The 13,074-nt window shown below is 32.0% G+C and overlaps 1 protein-coding gene across 2 annotated transcripts; it reads left to right on the top strand.

Annotated features, from left to right (window-relative positions):
• The first annotated feature begins 8,357 nt into the window (after positions 1 to 8,357).
• On the top strand, positions 8,358 to 10,803 carry LOC121221158 (alpha-1,3-arabinosyltransferase XAT2). 2 transcript variants are annotated; one of them, XM_041101745.1, is made up of 3 exons: positions 8,358 to 8,646; positions 9,233 to 9,316; positions 9,403 to 10,803. In XM_041101745.1, exons 2-3 carry the CDS (start codon positions 9,256 to 9,258, stop codon positions 10,563 to 10,565), a joined length of 1,224 nt encoding a protein of 407 aa, XP_040957679.1. In that variant the 5' UTR covers positions 8,358 to 8,646; positions 9,233 to 9,255; the 3' UTR covers positions 10,566 to 10,803. The 2 variants fall into 2 exon arrangements, with proteins under 2 accessions (XP_040957679.1, XP_040957680.1); XM_041101746.1 differs by lacking the exon at positions 8,358 to 8,646 and adding an exon at positions 8,690 to 8,811 and having other exon boundaries at positions 9,403 to 10,794.
• Positions 10,804 to 13,074: the final 2,271 nt, after the last annotated feature.

Below are 13,074 nucleotides of genomic sequence, written 5' to 3'. Positions count from 1 at the left end.
CCCATCCCTTTTGAGGTCCTTTTTACTGCATCTCTAGCAAGACTTTTTGTTAAAGGATCTGCCAAATTTTCACTTGACCTCACATAATTAATAGTGATCACTCCATCAGAGATTAATTGTTGGACATAACTATGTCTTAATCCAATGTGTCTAGACTTTCCATTATATACTTGGCTATATGCCTTTGCTAGAGTAGCCTCACTATCACAACGGATAGAAATAGGTGAAATTGGCTTAAGCCATAAAGGTACATCATAAAGCAAATTTCTTAACCATTCTGCTTCTTTAGATGCAGCGGCTAATGCAATAAATTCGGCTGCCATGGTGGAATCAGTAATACATGTTTGTTTCTTGGAACCCTAAGAAATGACTCCTCCACCAAGAATGAAGATCCACCCACTAGTAGATGCATGATCTTCCAAACTTGTAATCCAACTAGCATCCGAATACCCTTCTAAAACTGGAGGATATCCATTATAACACAATCCATAGTTAATAGTTTTCTTTAAGTACCTAAGTACTCTATTTAAAGCTTGCCAATGCAAACTACTTGGATTACTTGTGTATCTACTCAATTTTCCAACAGCATATGCAATATCTGGTCTTGTACAAGTCATTATGTACATAAGATAACCAATTAGACTTGCATATTTCAATTGATCAATTTTCCTACCAGCATTAGATACTAATTTTAATTGAGGATCCATGGGTGTAGATGCTGGTATACAGTTGAAAAGATCAAACTTTTTAAGCACATTTTCAATGTAATGTGATTGTGATAAAGCTATAGTGCTTTCATCTCGGGTTATTTTAATCCCAAGAATAACATCTGCTACACCCATATCCTTCATAGCAAAGTTGTTTGACAAGAATTTCTTTGTGTTTTCTATTTGTTCCAAATCCGTGCCAAAAATGAGCATGTCATCTACATATAAGCAAATTATAACACCCTTTCCATTATCAAATTTACTATATATGCACTTATCGGATTCATTTATTTTATAGCCATTAGCTAAAACAACCTTGTCAAACTTTTGGTGCCATTGTTTTGGTGCTTGTTTAAGCCCATATAAAGATTTAACAAGCTTACATACCTTATGCTCTTGTCCTGGAACAACAAATCCTTCCGGTTGCTCCATGTACACTTCCTCTTCCAATTCACCATTTAAAAATACAGTTTTAACATCCATTTGGTGAACAACCAAATTATATATAGAGATAAGTGATATTAATAGTCTAATTGTAGCAATTCTTGCTACTGGAGCATAGGTATCAAAGTAATCAATACATTGTCTTTGTGTAAAACCTTTTGCTACCAACCTTGCTTTAAATTTATCAATGGTTCCATCGACCTTCATTTTCTTTTTGAAGATCCATTTACAACCTATTGGTTTGGAACCTGGTGGAAGATCAACTAAGATCCAAGTTTGATTTCCCATTATTGAATCCATTTCATCATTTATTGCTTCTTTCCAAAAAGCAGAGTCTTGAGATTTCACTGCTTCTTCAAATGTAATAGGATCAGATTCGGTATTATAACAATAAGGTATCTTATTGCATATACTTTCACCTTTTCCTTCTACAAGAAACATAATGAAATCTGGTCCAAAATCTTTGACCTTTTTAATCCTCTTACTTCTTCTTAATTCTTGACAAGATTCATCATTATTATCAATTTGTTTCAATGGAATCTCATTCTCATTTGAAGAATGAATCAATTGTTGTGGTTGTAATTGTCTTGATATAGAATTAAATCTATTTTCATCAAAAATAGCATCTCTTGATTCAATAACCGTATTAATTGAAATTGAATCATTTGGTTCAATTACTATGAACTTATATGCCTTGCTATTATGTGCATAACCTATAAATATGCATTCAATTCCTCTTTCACCTAACTTTTTACGTTTAGGTGTTGGAACTTTTACAATAGCTCTACAACCCCAAACCTTTAAATAATTAAGGTTTGGTTTCCTTTTCTTCCATTGTTCATAGGGGGTTATTTTAGTTTCCTTATTAGGAACTCTATTCAATATATGACAAGCTGTTAGAACAGCTTCTCCCCAAAAACCCTGTCCAAGACCTGAATATGATAACATTGAATTTACCATTTCAATCAAGACTCTATTTTTCCTTTCAGCTACACCATTTTGTTGTGGTGTGTAAGGGGCTGAAACTTGATGGACAATTCCAGTGAGTTCAAAATAACTTGGATTATAGTATTCTCCACCTCTATCCGATCTTAAGCACTTGATAAATGATTCACACTGAAGTTCAACTTCAGATTTATAAACTTTAAATTTATCAAGCGCTTCATCTTTTGAATGCAATAAATATACATAACAATATCTAGAACAATCATCAATAAAAGTAACAAAATATTTCTTTCCACCTAATGTAGGAGTATTATGCAAGTCACATAAATCACTATGTATCAAATCAAGCAATTTTGTTTTCCTTTTAACCTTAGGGAAAGGATTTCTTGTAATTTTAGTCAACATACAGGTATTGCATTTTTCAATATTATTATTAAAAACAGGAATTAAATCTATTTTATACATGTCATTCAATTTTCTATAATTCAAATGACCTAATCTATAATGCCACAAACAAAATGATTCAACCATATAAGCAGAAATAGTATTTTTATTCTTATTAATAATATTAAGTTTGAACATGCTTTCATACATATACCCTTTTCCCACAAAAATTCCTCCCTTAGACAAAATAAACTTATCTGCCTCAAAAACAAGTTTGAAACCAAACTTATTCAACAGACTTCCAGACACTAAATTTTTCCTAACTTCTGGTACGTAATATACATCATTTAAGGTTAAAACCTTTCCAGAAGTGAATTGTAGTTCAACAGACCCTTTGCCTTTAATTGTTGCGGTGGAAGAATTTCCCATGTACAAGACATTGTCATTTTCACATTGTGTGAACTTTGTGAACATGCTTTTGTCTTTGTACACATGTTTGGTTGCTCCGGTATCAATCCACCATGTATTATCATCTTGTGCCATATTAATTTCAGATATCATTGCAACGAACTTTTCGTTATTATCAGCCTTAGAAGATGATTTCTTCTTTAAAAATCGACATTCATTCTTGAAATGTCCCGGCTTTCCACAATGATAGCATGAGCCCTTTTGTTTCTTTTTGAACTTAGGTGCTCTATCAGCCTGATTGAACTTTCTTTTGAATGGTTTAGTAGTCTGTACTTCCTCCGTAACATGTACTTTGGCATTTTCAGAATTTAGGTTCTGATCTTGTTTTCGATACTCTTCTTCAATACGAAGATAATTTGCCAAAGCCTCAAGAGATATTTCCTCTTTCTTATGTTTTAGACTTCTTTTAAAGTCTTTCCAAGATGGAGGAAGTTTGTCTATTATGGAGGATACCACAATCATTTCATCCATTTTCATATCATATTGCTTAAATTGATTCAGCATCTTTTCAATATCACGAAATTGTTCCATAACAGAACGACCATCAACCATTTGATAATTATTGAAACGACTGACAAGAAATTTCTTACTTGTAACATCTTCGGTCATGTATCTTGCCTCCAATTTGTCCCATAATTCTTTAGCGGTGACGTCGTTTTGGTAGGTGTCGAACAAACCATCAGATAAACCATTCAATATGTGGCCCATGCACATGTAATCAACATTGTCCCATTTTTGTCTTTCTCGGGTTGCAGCAACAGATTCATTTTCATTCTCTTCAGGTCTTGGAGTATCCAAAACACAAGCAATCTTCAAAGTTGATAACAAAAAGTGCATCTTTTTCTGCCATCGTCGAAAATTGCCACCATCAAAACGATCAAGTTTAACAAAGTTGGAAGCCAACTCCCTTAGTGTTCCACTTTCATGTGTTGTGGTAGTCATCATGAAATATAACCTTAAAATTGTTAGTACAAAACTCCGGTAAGGAAAAAACTCGAACACACGATCGGAACTCGAAAAGAAAAAGAAGAAATAGGACAGGCTCCAAGGCGTGTATCAAGCCACTATCTTTAAGGTTATATTCGCCCCCACTTATCTTCAGTGTGCAAACGAGTTCCAAGCAAATTAACCTCGAGGATACAATGAAGCCAATGACTATTTGCGTTTTGCACTGACGAGAATAGTCCACTATGCACTGAGTAATGTATAACAAAAACTCAATTTCTACAAAGGATTTCTGCAGCAATACTTTATAGAATAATCTAATAATATTAGAAAATGAAGGAAGAGAAGAAATAATATTAGAATTTGTTGATATGATTTCCAAATGAAATCCCATTCCTATTTATAGGAATTTTCATGTCTCTTCATAGAGACATCTTTCAATAGGTGTCTTTATGAATAAATAAATAATAATAATTATTCATTTAATTTTGTAACTATTCAAATAATATTTTTTGAATAGTTATAATTCTTTTTTAAAAAATCAAATGATATAACTTTTGACCAATGACCAAAAGTTTTATCTTTTGATTAATGACACCCATTCATTTATAGTTATTGGGATACTATAAATATTTGAAAATATTCCAACACCACATGTACATTTAATATTCTTTTTATGATTGTTCTCATTGATTTTTGCAAGTAAAGCAAAATGGATAAGCAAATATCAACTTATTGATTACTTAAATTTTAACTAATAATAAGTTGCATTCTATGGTTAGATTATAATGTAAGAAGACAACTTGTATTAGTAGGTAATATAAATTTTTCATAGTCCATGAGGGCGAACTAAGTAAAAAATACATGTTACGACTATTATGTCATTTATAAGTCTAATTGGGGAGATAACTTGTCTTGACTTTTGGAGCTAATTGGCTTTTAGAAATAGAGACATAAATATGATTGTTTGGACTAACAATATATTGGATAATACCCAAGTTGAATTTATCATAGATCTGTTTATTAATTTATTCACTTATGATGTTCATAGTGTAACTTACCTAAATCTTGAGTAAGAAAATGAACATGTTATATCTTGGATGATATTTTGGTACTTGAAAGAAGAGTTTGGTATGAAACGTAGCATTCTATGCTCGAGTTTAAGTTCGGACTCGGGTAAGGGGTGTTAAGATGCTATAATGTCTATAATGTCCTTGAAACATTTCCACTTGAACTCAACTCTTCTATGAACCAAAACACTAATTAACTTTCACTTTCATACCAATTGAAGTATATGCCACTCTAATGTCCATAATTCAAATATTTAATTGAACTAACGAGAATAATTTTTTTCTAATCATATTACTAAATTCACATTCAAAAACAATTATAATATTTAATTTAGAATTATTAGTTAAAATGAAATAAAATATTTTTAAAAATAATTCTAATTTAAAAGAAGTTGTGATAATTACATATTTAAAAATAATTAGAATTTAAATTATAAGTATTAATTAAAAGAGGTTATGCTAATTTTAAAATAAAGTTATTATTTGAATGGAACTCTAAGCATAAAATATAGGGAAAAAAGCAAGTTAATATATATTTTTACAGTAAGTTAATATAGGATAAATTAATGCTTGTTAACTTTGTTAAGGTGATATACACATGGATTGTCACGTGAATGAGATGTCAATATTTAATTAATTTTTAAAAATAATTTTAATAATTTTTATACTTTTCAAATAATTTTAATGATTTTTAAATTTTAAAAAATCAATTAAATGATGATGTGTTATTCACGTGGTAATTCACGTGTATGCCATGTCAACAAAGTTAAAAAATATTAGCTTTTTCATTTATTTTGGAATGATTTGATAAAAAACGCAAGTTTAAGGTTAAAAAAATAGAAAAGTTAAGAAGTTTATTTTTACCATTGAAATGTTCCCATGTAATCGGACCTAGGTGTAGTTTTGATAGTATACATGTTGATAAGATGTATGGGAAGGTCGTTTGTGATGAGATACATTCTATAGCTGCTTTTAAGTTGTGGTGCAGAATTCATGGTCTAAAGAATCATGCTTTCAGCAGAAGAGTGGGTGTCTCATAGGTGGGAACCTTCGTTGAGAATGGGTGGCTATCTGGTGTATGATAACCTTCTGATAGGAGCCGGTGGCCAACTTATGAGTTTGGTCGATCATTTTGGAGAAGATGGGAGATTGAATGGAGTCAGACCTTCCTGGTTATTGTTCCTTTTGTGATTGGACGGTCAGTAGAGAATGAAGGAGTGTTTCCCAGACGTTTGCTATGCTGCCACACGTCCCAGGCCAGAGGAGTAAAACATGTCGAATAAACAACATTCCATTACATATGTTGCTGTATTTTGATATGCTACATATCTATATTAAGGTATGCTTGTTTCTCAAGATGTCTGGTAACGTTCTTCTCTTCAATGCAGCAGAGGAGCAGACATTAAGCACTTGCTTCTTGATACTCAATTTGGATGTCAACATATACCTGTGTGCCACTGTTACCATGTTTAATCGACAGATGCAAGAGAGTTTGTCCCGACATGTTTGGATTGTTGGCAAACACAGTTGGGATTAGTATTTCATTTATTTTAAGATGCTACTAAAATATCCAGTGAACAATATTTTGTGGATATCAAGTAGATAAAATGACTGCGAGAAAGGAAGGAATTCAGGTTTTGTTATTAATTATATTGATGATCATGTTCTGACTGTGCAATGGTTTGTATGAGCAGAGATGAAATCAAGATGCACAGGGTGTATAGATTCATGAATCAATTAGCAACTGCAATTCGTGATAAAATTGTTTAAATATGATTTTCTTCAAAAATATGAATAGAATTTTATAATTATCCTGGTCTGAATATGGAAAGCATTATCCATTCCGGATAGCTTCACTCAAACATTTTCTAAAAAGGTTTCTCTTCATTTGATTTTAAAAAATTATTTATTTTTTTTAAACTTTTACTTTTTCGAATAAATTCAATTAAGTAATTTGGTTTTCTAAATTCCAACCAAATTATAATTCACATAACTTGAAAAATAAATTAATGTAAATATCTTTTGAATTCTTAATAATTTTAAAAATGTACAACTTGATACCACTAAAAGTATTTAAAAAATATTTTTTTTCCAAATTTTTATTAAAATATATATAAATTCAAAAAATTATAAATTATTTAAAAATATTAAAATATGTATAAAAAGCTAAATAATAATTTTTTAAAAATTCAAGATAATAAATTCGAGGAGTTTAACTAGTAAATTATCAAAACCAAGTTTATCATACCAATTTTTTTGTTTTTCTTGTATTTTGTTTTAAAATTTTTCATATATATATAGATTGTATTTATGTTCTTTAACTCGGAATTTAGTTATATTGTTAACAAATTTTCAATATGGTCGGTTTACTCTTTTAATTTAAATCAAATAAATTTATTCTATTCGTTTTTACTCGACATTTTAAAAAAAATACATATTGAATTAGGACGATAAAATAAAACTCACCAACTCGACTAATTTAAAATTTTTTTACTCGATTTAATTGAATGCTCACTCCTAATCTCTAAATATTTACCTATACTAGTTTAAATTTTTTGGCTGAGCCAATAAGTGAAAGAATAAATTATGATTAGAAAATAAAAATTATCTACCAAATATATTTATTAGAAGTTGAAATACTAAATAAAATGAGACTTTGATGAAGGGTGAAGTTTAGTTCAAACATTCAAAATTGTAAGATTTTGCGTTGTAAGTGTACTATTTTAGATTTTACATAATTTAAAATGATAAAAAAAATTCTTGAAATAATATTTACTTTTTTTTTATAAAAATAAGGGATTTTTGATAATTTCATACCTAAGTTGGAATGTAACACAAAACTCAATTAGGCTTTTTATCTATAATATATATAAATATAAGTTTAAAAAAACTTTTGAACTAACGAGAATAATTTTTTTCTCATTATATTATTAAATTCATATTTAAAAAAATTATAATATTTAATTTATAATTATTAGTTAAAAATTATGAAATAAAATATTTTAAAAAAAAAGTTAATTTTTTCATTTATTTTAGGATTATTTAATAAAAAATGTAAATTTAAGAGTTAAAAAAAATTATTATGCCTTTAAAATAAGTAATTTATTTTTACCATTGAAATGTTCCCAAGTAATCGGACCTAGGTGTAGTGTTGATAGTATACATGTTGAATTATCCAAAATAAGAGTAGTAAAGAAACATTGATGGACCTAAATTCACAGTAATCTCTAGTTTTATATAGTAATATTAGCAACCGCATTAATTGAACCAATTAAAATCGTTAGTTAACAACTTTAGTTGGCTTGTTGCTATCAATGTTGAAAATGCTAATGGCTGAGCACTTAACTTCGATGAAAAGCAAAGTAGTCAATGAAGCAAAAAATGATGATTGTCCACAATCTACACAATCATCTCTACTTCACCATTTCCCTAACTGTGCCAATAAACCCAAATCAGTTTCTTTAATTACCAAATGATCACAGTGCTTTTGGTTTAGCATTGCTATAAAATCAGTATTGAAATGAAATGAAGTGAGTTGTGAGCAAAACTGCATAAGTGCAGCCCATTTTGTAGCAGCTTTAAAGAGAAGAGGTTAACACATGGTGTATTAGTTGGAAGCTTGCTTGCGGCTTTCACTATTTCAATAGTTTTCAAGTCTTATTTCTGCACTCAACTATCTGCCTGTAAGTTCAACTTTTCTTTATATTTTACCAAACAATAGACATTTTCAATCAATTAACATCAAACTCATGTTCATTGTTTGGGTTGAGGGAAATCCGCTCCTTTACAGGGTGAAGTCATTGAAGTGTCGTCCTTTGAGACGTTGATCCGAACCTTGAAAAATAGAGGTATTGTTTTTAGGGTGTTAATGCTCCGCTCTGCTCCGTTTTAGCCCCAAGTTTCAAGGAAAGCCCAAAAAGATTCATAGAGTTTAGGCGGAAAAACTTAGGTTCACTAAGGAAATGTTTTTCATTTTAAAGGGTCTTAGTGGATTCGAACCCCACCAAGGCTAAAATGATAAAACATTTCCTTGGTGGATTTAGGCACTCCCACTTAAACTTCGTAATTTTTTTGGGCTTTTCCCGGAGCAAAAAGACAAATCTAAAGATAAAATCAAGTATAGACATTCCGAGAACAATACCTTTACTGCTCGAAGTTTGGGTCAACGTCTCAAGAGAAGAACACTTCAAAAACTTATCGGAGGGAGAGGATTCCCCCTCAATAGTTTTGTAGCTATTGTATTGCTTACTTTTTCCTTGCATGATGCAGTGCATATACAATCACAATCATCCATGGATGCTGCTGAAAATCAATTTATGATGTTCAAGGATGCCGGCCTTTTGCAGGAACTAGGTACGCCCGAAACTCAATTACTAACTTCAGGGCATGTATGACTTTTTTTTTTTTTTTTTTTTTGCATTTGAACTTTGATTTTGAAGTTGAAGAGAGCACATCTGCCAAGTCAATATTCAATGCATGCGACTGCGAACCAATATCGAATTACTGCGAAATCAACGGGGACGTTGCAGTTCAGGGGAATTCCTCCACTATATCTATGGTTTCATTACGAACAGGCATTCCTGCAGGGGAGATTTCTTGGACGGTTAAGCCTTATGTACGAAAGGAAAATGCAGCAGCCATGGATCTTGTTAAAAGCTGGGCAGTAACTTCAATGGAGTTCCTTCACTGTGACCTTATTCAAACTGTTCCAGCCATCCTTTTCTCCCTTGGAGGATTTTCAGGGAACCATTTCCATGATTTCAGTGACTTGGTCATTCCACTATACATAACTTCTAGGCAGTTCAATGGAGAGGTACAGTTTGTTGTGACAGATAACAGGCATTGGTGGATCAGTAAGTTCCGAGGAATACTCGCAAAATTATCTCGATACAACATTGTCGATATCGATCAAGAAAGGAAAACACATTGCTACCCAAGTATGATTGTTGGCCTTAAATATCACCATGAACTTGGTATTGATCAATCAATGTCCCAACTATCAATGAAAGATTTCAGGCAATTCTTGAGAAGAACCTACTCATTGAAGAGGGCCAAAGCAATCGAGATAGGAGATGATGCCCGTAAAATGCCTCGACTGTTGATCATAACTCGAAGAAAATCTCGATCGTTCACAAATATCGACAAAATAACGAGAGTGGCAAGTAGCTTGGGGTATAATGTAGTTACAATGGAGCCTAATATTTCAACCAGCTTAGGGAGTGTAGCTGAAACAGTGAATTCTTGTGATGTATTGATGGGAACCCATGGAGCTGGACTAACGAACATGGTGTTCCTTCCTGATAATGCCATTGTAATCCAAATAGTTCCTTTAGGATCTATTGATGAGCTGGCTAAACAAGACTTTGAACAACCTGCCATGGATATGGAGTTAAGGTACTTGGAGTATAAAATAAAGGCAAAGGAGAGCTCACTTATAAGTAAATATAAGGCGGATCATTTGATCATTAAAGACCCTTTATCAGTTCATAAACAGGGATGGGATCCAGTAAGGTCAGTATATTTGGATAAACAGAATGTGAAGCTTGATGTCAAGAGGTTTAGACCAACATTGTTGAAAGCACTTCAGTTGCTTCATCAGTAGACCATATTTGTCTTCTCAATGTTATTTCATGTGCTAATAGTTTTCTAACTGAATTGGCCAAATGATTAGGAGATGTTATTATTGGGAGTGGGGAGTCTAGTTGTACCTATAAGAGAACTAAATTAGTCTTTTAAATTTATTTTAGTTTTTTTTTAATTTTTTTATGAAAGAGTATGTGTTCTACTTGTGCAATCAAAATTTTATTGATTAAGCTCATAATTATACATTCGATACTTAATTCCAGTTATATTTCATTTTTAATTCTTAAATCAGAAAAAAAAATGAACTTAAGGGTGATTTTTTTAGCTATTATAATAGTATAGATGCCAACTAAATTAATATTCAATAAAAAACTAAAATATAATTAATATATAATTAGAAGTAATTTGTTTTTACATTCAAAGCGAAGATGAGAGGGGTTTTATAAGATTTACGAGAAATTAATATCATACGGAGTTTTTTACGAATAGGCTAATAATTGTTGGATATTTGATGAAGAAAGAAGTGAAACACAAGGAAAAAAAGAGAGGAGAAAATCAACTTGTGATCAACTGGTTCATTACTTAAAAAAAAAACTGATACAAAGTTTACATGAACAAGTGAGCTTAAATAAGCTAATAATAAAATAATTACAACTTGATTAATCTTGGAACTTGATTAATTCAACTTGTTTCTTCATTGGCTGATATCAATCTAATCAACAACCAAAAACATCTTATAAAAAATTATCATTGTTTCAATGCAAGTTGGCAAGTTGGCAACTTGCAGAGTAAAGGCTCGCATGTATAAGCTCGCCTAACATAGCTCGCACTTTTAGAGACTTCGCAGTTTTGATGAGCTCGCACTATTGGAGAGCTTGTAGTATTGATGAGCTCGCACATTTGATAAGCTCGCAATTTTGGTGAGCTCACAGATTTGGGGAGCTCGCAGTCTTGAGTGATCTTGTAGTTTTGTAGAGCTCGCACATTTGGTGAGCTCGCAGTCTTGCGATTAGGGTTTGCTAATGCGTGGATGGTCACTTCGCAACACTCTTCATTGACCTTTATGTTGCGAACCCCAATATCATAACACAACTTTTCAAACTTCATCTTCCCAAGAGGTTTTGTTAGAATGTCAGCCAACTGATCTTGCGAACTATAGTGAACCAAAGTTACTTCCTTGGCTTGTTCCACTTCTCTCACAAAGTGATACTTGATTTTGAAGTGTTTTATTCTTTCATGGAACATTGGATTTTTTGAAATTGCAACAGCAAATTGATTATCACACTTAATCTCTTTTACTTCTTCTTGTTTTAAATTCAAATCATTCAACAGTTTCCCAACAGCTGCGGTTGCAACATACTCAGTTTTAGTAGTTGACTGTGCCACTATTTCTTACTTTTTTGAGCTCTAACAGAACATACTCGATCCTAGAGTGAAGAAATAACCTGAGGTACTCTTCATATTTGTAGTAAACCCAGCCTAATCACTGTCTGAATACCCAAGTATTTTGACCTTTTCAATCTTCACAAACTTCACTCCATGGCTTAGAGTGCTTTTTATTTATCATAGAACCCTTTTTGCTACTCTGTAGTGGTTTGTATTGCAGCAATGCATGTACCTTGACAACAGGCTTACAACGAACATTATGTCAGGTCTGGATGCAATTAAGTAAAGCAGGCATCCAACCAAGCTTCTATAGTTTGTTTCATCAAACCTTTCAACATCTTCATTGTTGACGAGCTTCTCACTTTTTGCAATAGGGGTGCTTATTGGTTTACAATTCTCCATGCTATATCTTCGTAGGATTTTCATCGCAAACGCTTTTTGGTTTATGAAAATTGTATCGCGAGCTTGATTCACTTCCAGACCAAAGAAGTATGTCATTTCACCTAAGTTTGACATTTCAAAGTTTTGTTGCATCCGTTCCTTGAATTCAATTACCAGTTCGTTGTTGCTGTCAATCACAAGTAAATCAACATATAATGAAATAATTTTCATTATTTCATTACCGGTTTTCTTCACATATAATGTGGGTTTGCTGATGCTTCTTTCAAAATCCATATCTGTTAGATAATTGTTGATTCTTTCATACCACGCCCTTGGTGCTTGCTTTAAGTCATGTAGTGCTTTGTTTAGTTTATACACATTGGCTTCGCACCTAGGTATTGCGAACTCGACATAAATTTCTTCCTTCAGAAAGCCATTTAGAAAGGTTGACTTTATATCTATTTGATGTATCCTCTAACCCTTTTAAGCTGCAAGAGTTAGTAGCAACCTTATGGTGTCTAACCTCTCAACAGGAGCAAAGTTTCAGTGAAATCCACTCCATATTACTGACTAAACCCCTTCGCAACCAACCTAGCTTTATATCTGTTAATTGATCCATTAGGGTTCATCTTGGTTCTGAACACCCATTTAACTCTAATCACTTTCTTTCAAGTTGGTCTATCTACCAACTCTCAAGTTTCATTTTTGTTTACCATAGTGACTTCATCTTTCATGGCACTTTTCCATTCAACTTCTTGGGA

Source organism: Gossypium hirsutum, chromosome D09, assembly GCF_007990345.1.
Source record: "Gossypium hirsutum isolate 1008001.06 chromosome D09, Gossypium_hirsutum_v2.1, whole genome shotgun sequence".
NCBI classification, from domain to species: Eukaryota; Viridiplantae; Streptophyta; class Magnoliopsida; order Malvales; family Malvaceae; genus Gossypium; species Gossypium hirsutum.
The sequence above is the reverse complement of the archived record's forward strand: the minus strand, read 5'-3'. Positions and strand labels throughout refer to the sequence as shown.